Source organism: Sinocyclocheilus grahami, unplaced genomic scaffold (genome assembly GCF_001515645.1).
Source record: "Sinocyclocheilus grahami isolate Dianchi unplaced genomic scaffold, SAMN03320097.WGS_v1.1 scaffold31.1, whole genome shotgun sequence".
In the NCBI taxonomy this organism is placed as follows: Eukaryota; Metazoa; Chordata; class Actinopteri; order Cypriniformes; family Cyprinidae; genus Sinocyclocheilus; species Sinocyclocheilus grahami.
In genome coordinates, this window is record NW_015505210.1 from 5109428 (window position 1) to 5121059 (window position 11632).

The 11632-nt window shown below is 37.2% G+C and overlaps 1 protein-coding gene across 6 annotated transcripts in view; it reads right to left on the bottom strand.

Moving 5' to 3' along the window:
- Positions 1-11632, bottom strand: part of kifc3 (kinesin family member C3) — a 67395-nt gene that overhangs the window by 53902 nt on the left and 1861 nt on the right. For 5 of the 6 annotated variants that reach the window (XM_016261952.1, XM_016261933.1, XM_016261938.1 and 2 more), the window contains exons 2-3: positions 11425-11547; positions 5348-5522 (exon numbers count right to left, since the gene is read on the bottom strand). In XM_016261952.1, coding sequence (XP_016117438.1) covers positions 5348-5522; positions 11425-11547 — 298 coding nt within the window. Of the gene's footprint in view, positions 1-5347; positions 5523-6017; positions 6818-11424; positions 11548-11632 lie in introns of those variants that run through there. The other variant, XM_016261965.1, reaches the window with a different exon arrangement.

The following is an 11632-nucleotide window of genomic DNA, read 5'->3' on the forward strand; positions in this document are numbered from 1 at the left end:
CCACCTATCTCTCAAATGGACCATTGACACTCCTAATAGATTGTAGATAGAGTGTCAATGGTCCATTTGAGAGATAGGTGGCGGCAATGCACTTATAAGTGTGCGATCTGCCGTAAAGTAAGAAGAAGAAGACGACGCGTCACACGCCGGCTGTCGAGGACGCGCTCAGGACAGTTCAGTCATTGTAGTGCATCAGAGGTAAAAAAACGATATAAATACTGTTCGGTTTCTTGCACAGACCGATCGTTTTGTGTCTTTACACACTAGTGCATCGCCACGAGCCGCAGGGTTTAATTTGGTTTTGTTTGTGTATGTTTCTTTTTTACTCTCAAAGCTGTGATTTCCATTCACTTCCATTATATGACTGACAGACTGCAATGGTTTGAGTTAAAAATCTTAATTTGTGTTCTACTGAAGAAACAAAGTCACCTACATCTTGGATGCCCTGGGGGTAAGCAGATAAACATCACATTTTCATTTTTGGGTGAACTATCCCTTTAAGCTGCAAGATGAACAGCTTATATAACATACGCTTTGCAGCTCATTGAATTCACTAGTTTACATACAAATGGAAACATCTTAAAGAAATAATTCGCCCGACAAAGAAAATTCGGCCATCATTTACTGACCCTCATGTTGTTTCAAAATTGTTTGACTCTTTCTGCAGAAAATATTTTAAAGAATGTTTTAAATGTTTTTGTCCATACAATGAAAGTCAAACAGTTTAAAACACTACTGGACCCTATTAACTTCAATGGAAAAAAAGAAGAAGAGTGTGAGTACATGATGACAGAATTTTCTTTTTTAGCTGAACTACCCCTTTAACAGCCCCTTAATGTAAAGTGTAGTTGCAGTCAGTTAGCAAACCCAGTATTGTCTCTCAGATTCCCACCTTTACATATTTCCTGCCTCTGGTCTTCTGGAGCAAGAAAGGAACAATGAAAAACTGTTCATTCTTCCTGTGCTCTTCCTGTCTGAGTCTGTGTCTCATATAGACAAGTGATTTCCAGGAGCATTTAGACCTGTACAAGATTTCACTTTTTTATGATTTTTCCCACATACATCCAGGGCTTAGTTTACATTCACAGCACCTGGGATGAAATCTTTATGGGTAGGCCTCCTCCCCGGGACCAAAAAGTAAGCTATACTGTAAGAGTAGTTAGTGGGCCTCATTACAGGGCTCAGGCAATCATGCTTGCGTTTCTGTATACAAAAATAGAACAGCTATTACATGCAATCAACCTAATTCCTGCCCATTCTTCTAGCCTCTTATGAAAAAAATGAGGGCTGTCTGAGACGTGAATGAATGAGTCTCAACAAATGCAAATTAAAAGTATGCAGTATCTTTCCATTTATAGATTCTTTGGTGCCTGTTCACACTAGAAGTTCAGCACGAACTGACCTGGAAACACTGAAAAATCAATCATAATTGATTAGTACTCCTAGTACATATCAAAGCACATGGAAATATCAGCGGGGTATTTTCACCATGTGACTTTTCACGAGTCTTTTGAAAGAAATTAGACAAAGTCTAGCTTTCTAGACTTACCTTATAAATGTAACAGTTATATCCAATAAAACATGGAAATTGCCTTCAGATGGTAATGCATCACAATATTACTTTGTAACATCACAACTGATACAATGTTAAAGTGTATTTAATGCAACTAGACAGGGATAATTCACACAACAATGAATGTTCTGCCATTATTATCCATCCAAGCTGATTTGGCGACTACTGACTTCCACTGTAAGGAAAAACATACAAATAAAAATAAATAAATAAAAAACACAGCCATTTCTCAAAATATTTTAACGTATTAAATAATTTTCGTATTTAAAACTACAAAAAGTTAAACAGGTTTGGAACCACACAGAATTGGTTGAACTATCTCTTTAACATGTATAGTTTGTCTAGAAATAAATGGACAATGCTTGTGTGTGTAAAGTTGTGTACAAAAGCGGGTGTACAGAGGGAATCCGCTAAGGCAGTAACAGACAGGATGTTGGAATAACATGCAGAGCAGCAGGCAGTCTTGGAATTAGAGCAGCGTGTGCTGTGGAAAATAGTCAAGATTACTTTCCATTACACAGTTCTGCTGACCCTAATGACCCTTCAGTCCTAAACATCAAAGGCCTTAAAGGGAAGTTAAGGTGATGTATATCTAATTTTTCAATGTTAGACTATTTTACTTATCCCAGCATAACATACAGTGACAACTATAGGTGAGCCAACAGGTTGATTCCACTGAAAGATGCAAACAATGGTGTGAGTTTGAGGCGGGGCTAGCCGTTTATCTGGCCAATGGCAGTTGGCGGAGTGTTCAGGAAATGTTGTGGCTCAGGGGGTATTCCAGAAAGCAGGTTATGCCACATACCCGGGTAAGTTTATTGATAAGTAAACAGATAACCTCAACTTTCGGTTCCAAAAACTGAGATAACTTCCATGGAATTTAAGTAGTCATAGCAAGTAATTCTTTGAACATTCAGTATATATGTTCCCTATTACGGAGGTTTCAATGGGAGTGACAGGTTTTACACAATGTTTTATATATATAGTCATCTTTTTTTTTTTTTTGTAAAGCAATATGATAACATAAAGCAATGTTTATAAAAAAATTTTTTCAACAAGACATTTTCTATATAAAGTATTTCTATAATAAAAAATAAATGTGATCTCACCTTACAACAAACGTGGAAGCAAACTCAAACAGCCATATTATTTTTGCAAGCACTGACTATTTTTAGCTGAGTCAGTTTTTCTTAATTTACAAATTTAGTATCAAACAAACAACATAATTCTTGTTCGCAGTGATAAAAAAAGTTTAAAACATGAGATGACTGCAAAACCTCCTATAGGTTAGGCAATATATAACAATAATAATAGCTATTAAACAAAAACTTATGGTGTACTTCTTCTTAGCGTCTGTTTTCATGCGGATTCCTTTTGAGAATGTCTTTGTGTGTTCACCGTGAACATACTCCGAGTTGACTGAACTTACTCCCGGTTATTGGAACCGATAACCAGAAGAAAGAGTTGGGGTTTATATGACAGTGGGTTAACTCTTCTTTCTGGAATACCTGTCAGAAGCTCACTTCACTTTCAAATAATATTTAGGGCATGTTTACACTTGGCAGATTTGGTTTGGTTAAAAGAAAATTTGGTGCGATTACTCTGTTAGTGTAGTTCATTTGAATAAGTCTGAATGCTGACACTCGAACCTTGGTGCACACCAAACAAGCAGACTGAGACCCCATGAAAAGGCAGGTCTTTGGTGCGGTTCGACTGAAAAATATGAAAGCAATACAGACCACACACATCTAAATGACATCTAAACAGTGCAATCCAGGGCTAAATGTATCATTTACTTTTTGAACCAGACCAAAAGAACCAAGAGAACCGAACTATAAGTGCAAACACACCCTTAGACAGCAGTGCCCCTCTAAAAATGTAATACTTTTCACCTCTTGAGAGAACATCTACGCAAATGAAAGTCCTTTAGATATTGTGTATCATCTTGTTTCAAATGCCTCAAAAACTTGAGCTTACTAGAAAAACCACTGGAAGCCTAGTGTTCTTGCAGGAATTTACAGTATGGGTCTTTTCTGAAAAGGTGCCTAGAGATTCTCCAAAAATTGGTTGAAAAGCATGTTTAGGACTTTCACCAACATGCTAAAACAGAAAGGATGATGAGGGTTGTATGCATTGGGCTTTTCTTCAGGTTATCTACCCTATCCCTACTCTGGTTTTTGTCCTTGCCCTCATCCTTTCTCTCACTAGTCTTCAGATTTGCTCGGCTCTTCTTCCTCCACTCCCTCTCCGGGACTGACTTCCACAGAGAGGATCTCCTCTCCCTCAACGCGGGCAGTCATGCGGATGATCATGGTGCTGTCGGTGGTCTCTGATACCATGTCATCTTCATCCGGGACGCGAGGCCGGGGAATGGGTGAACGGCGGTGCATGGGGGAGGGAGGGGGCACTGGAGCTGTGGAGGTCCTGCCGGAGACAGGAGTGGACGGCTGAGTGAGAGAGAGAGAACAGATAAAAGTAGTAAGGGGCCTGACTGGACAAATGTCAACAAACTGCACTATTTTAGACATGAAGAACTTTACCTGCACAAGAACAGAGCGCTGTTATCATCAATTATCAAAAGCGACTCCTTTATCGGTTTCAAGGTAGTCACATACTAACTATTCATGTTAAATGAAAGTAATACTGTTTGTATGTGCTATATAACAGCGCCTGAACAGGGCGTGGGATTGTTTTGCACACAGTTTTAAAAGTTCCTGAAGGTTCTGGTGTCACAACACAGTAATTCCCACACACATCTAAACTAAACAGTACACGCAACAACTACAGCACATTTGGAGAAAGCACATAATTTGTGCTCAAAATGAGCCTAAAATGTCTAATTAGGGATAAGCAAAGATCCATTTCCAAAAGCACAAACATAAAATAACATTGAAAAGTTTAAAATGACGGTATACAGTATATTCACAGTTTGTGAAAGTGAAAAATTAAATACGATTTAAAAAAGGTTTAAAGTAATTTTAGCATATGTTTTTATTATTTATTTTCTCATTCATTTATTTTGTCTATTTGTAAAGCCACAACTTTGTTGTAAAATGATACTGTTTTGATCTGTTTGCTATTTGCAATGGTTCCTATTTGCTATTTTTCATACTGTGATTTTTGGTGAACTGTATTAAAACCATTCAGGGTCAGTTTGACCTGCAAACATCATAATAATTGTTAATTATAACAATAGTATATGAAACCCAAAACACTTAAAAAACTAAATCTTGCAAAAATGTCTTGTCCCCATTTTTAATTCACATACAATAACAAACAAGATGAGGATATGAAGTTGATCATATTCATGATATTCTGACTACTGAACTAATTTAGTCACCTTCTATGGTCAGTTTTCTCTTTTCAAGCCAATTACTGTCAAGGTGAAGCAAATGTTTGAAGAAAATGTTGCTAACCACGGTTAAATCAGCAAAGGTTAGTTAAACAGTCGATAAATCTAAATAACACCGCCGATCATATATTCAAGTCTTAAGTTGACATTTAAATTATTAACTGAAAATCAATCAAATGCATAAATGTCAAATACGGTTAGATGCATCACTTCAAGTTCGCTGTAAATGCTGTTTGGTCTCAAGACACATTAGGACCAATGACATTTGATATTGTTTATTTATTACAATGCATCTTAAGGCACCAGTTCTTATAGTGGAGTACAAGATTTTCAGTTATCTGATTTTTAGCCAGAGTTTTTGTCTGTCTTCAAAATATGTTTTTGGCCTAAAGCATCATACAGTAACATGGGATATAAATTACCTCTAGAGTTGCTCCCTTATATGCCACCTTCAGCTTGGCAAAAGTCTCTCCTGTGCTAACCTCCAGTGCAGCCTTGTATAATTTGGGCGTCTCCAGCCGCTGCGGGATGACCTCACCCGTCTCTTTAGCCTGGCCCTTCTCATCTGCAGGCTTCTTATCTTTGGTCAACATTTTCCTATGGAAGAAGACAAACTCATTAGGATGACAGAAAGTTGAGTTGTAAGCAAGCATGTGCATCGCTGAGACTCTAACAAGAAGTGGACCTCAGTAGGGTTTGAGATGACATCAGATGACAGGATCTCAAGCATTAAGATAACATCATTCACCACACACACACACACACACACACACACACACAGTAAATTGGTCTCACGGGTGAATGCATCACGCGACTCATGTCTGACTACGTTTACCTTCTTCAGTATCTCAATTACTAACAAAATCAAACACTAATCTCCCAGGTTCCTCCTTGCATTAAAGAGAAAGTAAGGGGAAAGAAGGACGTAGAGAGAAAGGCAAACATGGCTAATCTACAGTACAGAGATCTGTGAGTGTGATACAGAGCTGTAAATGGCTCAAACCACTGCGCTGGATGAAGTGTGTGTGTGTGTGTGTGTGTGTAAGGATTGCTGGGGCTCTTGGTTGAGGTTCGAGCTCCGATCCCTCTCACTTGGCCTTCTTGCGCAGCAGCTTCTGGGACTCGGGGTAGTGCACTAAGATCTCTGCCTGTTCACTGATGGAGTGAACACACATAAAAAACAGTCAGAGTTTGGCTTTTCACACATAAAGCATGATTTATCTTTCTCACACTAGCTATTTTTCCATCCAGTGTTGCACCGTTTCCATCTCATGTGTTCAAAACAACAAAATCATAAATTCCTGGGAAACTGGTGGAAGTTTCAATAATAAAAATGAAAGTTGCTGCAACTGGGAAAGCCTGTGGCTGTAATTTCCTACCTAATAAATGAATTCTGCCAAATGAAATGCAGTAACGAATGCTGTCATGCTATCTTGCGTTCAGATGCCCGATCATATGAGAGGTGATTACACCAAATCATTTTGATGACAGACTTTGGCTCAGGCATTTCAAAATGATTAAAATAATATTTGAGATGGTGTGCTGGTTAGTTCAGTTATCCAATCACATGATTGGTTGAGGAAAAAAAGTCTCATGAGTTTTTTGTTGCACACTGAGGAATTTATTTGGTAAATGTGTTTCCATAGTTTTTTTGCATGCCTTCTCATCAGATAAAAAAAATATGTATCCACCTAAACTGTGCACATACATTCTTAACATGTATTTTACGATTTTACTGTATGTCCATCTTAGCGTTTCCAATCAGAGTTTAAGTGATATTCCAAAAATATATCACATAACAAATCTTATCTTTGCATTCTATTCAAAAGTCGAAAACTAAATTTTTCAACAAGAAAACTGCATTTGATAATGCTTCATTCATCACTGTTACCTAAACATGAAAATTATGTAATTCTTTCTTTCTTCATTGGAACATAAAAGAAGATATGAAATATTTCAATGGTCACCAAAAATGTTTGGTTGGTTACCAATATTCTTTAAAATATCTCTCATGTCCCCAAAAGGAGAGAACCTTACACAGGTTTATACGATTATGCAGGAACTACATGATGATGAGTGCATGTGTACAAAAATGATTTTTTAGGTCAAGTTGAGTACATTGCACTGTGGGATATAGTATATTTTGGCAAATGTAGTAGGTAATGCTGTTGCATAATACAAAATAATAGTATAAGTAGTACATTTCCTATTAGATCACATGCAATGTTATTCAGCTGTCATATTCAATAATTATCACTCACCTGATTTCTCCAAACACAGAGGCAGCTCTCAGAGTCACAAACACCGTCGTCCCATCAGGCCCTCCAACCACCTGCACCTCTCCAGCTTTGATGATGTACATCTCTCGGCCGATCTCACCCTGACCGGCAGAGCCGAGCGGGACAAGAGTCAGTTCAAAACGCTAACAGATAAAAGGGTCTTTCATGGTGTGACCTTTACTGAGACAACCTTCAAACTGGACATACAGTATTTTGTCATTCTGTGTGTGTGTGTTCATGAAAGAAAGAAAAAAGTGAAATAATAGATACTCACCTGAAAGAGCGCCACTTTGCTGACAATGCTGTAGTTGACATCTGCAGCGATGTCCAGACACATCTTATCTGGCAGCTGTATGAGTAACTCCTGTTCATCTGAAGACAAACGGATCATGAAACACAGCCAAAACACACATATCATATGCAAACATCTAGTGCAGTGTAATTCGGCGTCCAGGTGTAGTTGTACCAGATCTCGATGCGGTTCTGGATCTCGTGGGGGATCCTGTGGGAGCTCATGTATTTGACAGTGCTGTCCACACAGTGTCTGTAATAGGCCTCACCTGTAGTAGCAGCTCCAAATACATCTCTCATCTATGAGTACACACACACACACACACACAGCGCAGAGGAAAACAAGACTTTACAATGCATGGAGTTTTATGATTTGATTATTTTAAAGTGGCAGGATAGATCAATGGCCAAAGCATATTTCAGTTGAAAAACTAGACAAAAATAAGAAATTATAATTTGCATTAAGACAAAGATTATTTTCTTGTCAAACATATATGTATATTTAAATATTTTTTATATTTTCATTTTATTTTTATATTTGATCACATTCTACAAGTCTAATGAACCAAATCTTAGTGATAAGTGATTTTGATCTCATTAGTGATGAGTGCTCCTCATTAGATACAGTTTGATATTAGTATCATTTTATACTTTTTGTTTACATTTTGAATTATTACTATTTTTTCTGTTTTTATTTTAACAGTATTTTTAATAGATATTCAAAATTTTCTCTCATTCATCCCATTAATTTAATAGTTTCTAAAGCACCAAATGAACTCATTTCAATAATATAATTCATAATTGCATTCCTGTAAGCAATGCAAATGCAATAGATTTGATTTCCAGGGAACGAATGAATTGCTAAAAATGTATACAGTACTGTACCTTGAATTTATTAATGCAATGTAAGTTTCTTTCGATAAAAGCATAAATGTATAAAACTGCTTTGCTATCACAAGTAAACATTACATCATAAAAAATGAATTTCAAATAGTACATTTCTGAAAAATAAGTTGCATCTGACTATAAGTTGCTCAGGGTCAAAATTGCATTGTTGAGAGAGAAAAAAAGATATACTGCAAGTCATATTTGATCATTATATTCAGAAATAATGTAAATAACATAAAACCTTTACAAACATTATAAGCACTATACATATTCTCATGTTTATCTCATTCAACAAATCCAAATGTGTGCGTTTTGTTTAGTGATAGTCACTATAGAATATAAATCGCAGCACGTTTTAGAATCATAAAACATGCGGCTTATATTTGAGAAAATACGGTAATAATAATGTCTTAAAAATTAGATGTTGACTTGGTGAAAATAAATATCAATTCCTTTCTAAAAGTTACAATACCTTCTGAAACTTCTGAAATTGTTTTAAGCAATGTTACCTGGTCAGCATCAGGAGGTAAAGATGTCCGTTGAGGCTGACTGGTCACAGGCGGTGGTGGCGGACTTTGTGGTGCCTGATCTGAGACCTCAGACGCGTGTGGCGAAGGCTCCGCTGGGCAGACATCCACCAGGCTCCTGAAAAAGGGGTTTGAGCAGAAGTCTAGTCATGGCAACACAACCAGTCAATCCCAGACGTTCAGAGGCTCGTTAGCCACCAATCAGATCTGCAGGTGTTGACCAGATAAAACTCAAAGGAGCTGACAAAAACAAGTTATTGGATTCTCAAAATTCTGACAGACAATCACATTTGTACTCAGCCGATTTATGATGCTATTTAGGATCTTTCATAAAGAGATTACAGTTTAAGGAATAGTTCATTCAAAAAATGAAAATGTATGTACTCTCAGGCCAGCCAAGGCAAATCCAACTCATCAGAACAACTCTGGAGAAATGTGGCTTTACATCACTTGTTCGCCAATGGATCCTCTGCAGTGAATGGGTGCCGTCAGAACGAGAGTCCAAACAGCTGATAAAAACATCACAATAATCCACAAGTAATCTCCAGTAAAAGAGAAAGTGATAAAACGTTTTGAACCTCAAAGTTTTGCTCCCAACTAAAATACGAGTCCTCTAAATAATATTACTTTCTCGGGAGAAAAAGTCCTCTCTTCTGAATCAGAAGAGAAATATGCACACAACAGTTCAAAACAGCTCCAAACAAATATGTTGGTGGGTTTTGATGTGAGAGACAACGGGAGATGGACTTTTTCACTGGATGAAGCTCTATTATGGACTCGTATTTTGGCCAGAGGCTACAGTTTAAAGTTAAAATGCCTTAATGATGGACTTGTTTCTTACAAACACATCATTTCACTTCACTAGACATTAACTGATGGACTGGAGTGGTGTGAATTTCTTGTGTTTTAATTGTGATGTTTTTATCAGCTGTTTGGACTAGGGTTGCAAAAAAGTGGAACATTTCCAGTAAATTTCGGAAATATTCCAGACATTTTGGAAACTTTCCAGGATTTTTTGGAATGTTCCAGGTATTTTTGGAAAGTTTCCGGAAATCTTCTACCCCTTTGCAACCCTAGTTTGGACTCATTATGACGGCACCCATTCACTGCAGAGGATCCATTGGTGAGCAAAAGATGTAATGCTACATTTCTCAGGTGAAGAAACAAACTCATCTACATCTTGGATGGCCTGAGGGTGAGTAAATGTTCAGCAAATTCTCATTTTCTCTCCTGAGGACTACCAGCAAATGCAACAAACTGTATGATGGTGACAATGCTGGTCTTGACAGCACCTCAACTTTTGTATTCCTTTCACCTATGTTTGCTTGTAAAGAATGGAAAGAGTGGTAATACATCCTCTAAAAGTACTAAAAGTAGCAATGCTATTAATTTATTTTTTCAGTAGCCCAGCTGTTAGTGCAGTAGTGGGGTAGCATAACAAAAGTCTACTAGTAAATACTTTTTGTGGCACATCTTAGATAGTGTTATAGTAGAATATGAGTAGCATAAGGTATAATGTAGGAAAAATCTGCTTAATAATCACAAACTAATGTAGGCCAGTCTAAAATACCTTTTCATGTCGGCGCTGTTTACAGGGGATGTCGAGTTGGTATCGAAAAACGAATCAATACTTTTATTCAGCAAGGATGCATTTAATTAATCAGAATTGTCAGTTAAGACATTTATAATGTTACAAAAGGTTTCTGTTTCAAATAAATGCTGTTCTTTATGAAAAGAACGCATCATGGTTTCCACAGATTTATTATGCAGCACAACTGTTTTCAACATTAATAATAAACGTTTCTTGAGCACCAAATCAGTATATTAGAATGATTTCTGAAGGATCATGCGACACTGAAGACTGGAGTAATGATGCTGAAAATTCAGTTTTGCATCACAGAAATAAATTGCATTTTAAAATATATTCAGATAGAAAACAGTTATTTAAAATTATAATAACATAACACGGATATTACTGTTTTTACTGTATTTTTGGTGAACATAAGAATCTTCTTTCAAAAACTTAAAAAACGTATTTTGTAAATCGTAATGTTATTTTGGTTAGAACAAGGAATATGCACATGTATGTAATGAAGTGTAATGTAACGAAGCATATAGATGGCCACAAAGCTAATAGAAATAGACAAAAAGCTAGCTCTAATTCTAAGCCAAAGACTATTATGACTTGTTTTTGTTATTTGACGAGTGTTAATTTTGGACCCTGGCAAAAAGCAAATAGTGAGAGCGGAAAGGAGGGGAGACACTTACTCTGGATCTTCTTCATTCTCTTCCTCCTGGATATGTGGCAGTCTTTGTAAAACAAACAGTGAACAGGTGAATTCTGAACACTGTATGTGTGTGTGTGTGTGACAGAGAGAAAGGGATAGTATGAGAGATATAGAGACAGAGCATTGGTCGCAAATAACTTTTTTAGCCACTTTGTGGTTTATCACACCCGAGATCTCAGTCTTAACAAACACAGAACATGGTTCCTTATCTGAGTTTGTGACTTACTGCTCCTCATTGTCCGACTCTTCAGTTTTCGTGTCAATGATGATCTGCGTGGTGTGCTCTTCCTCCAGCTGTCTGACGGCCAATTCTGCAATATGAGCCGCTTCCACACGCTCCTGCTGCAGTCTACACACACACACACACACACACACACACACACACACACACACACACACACACACACACACACACACACACACACACACACACA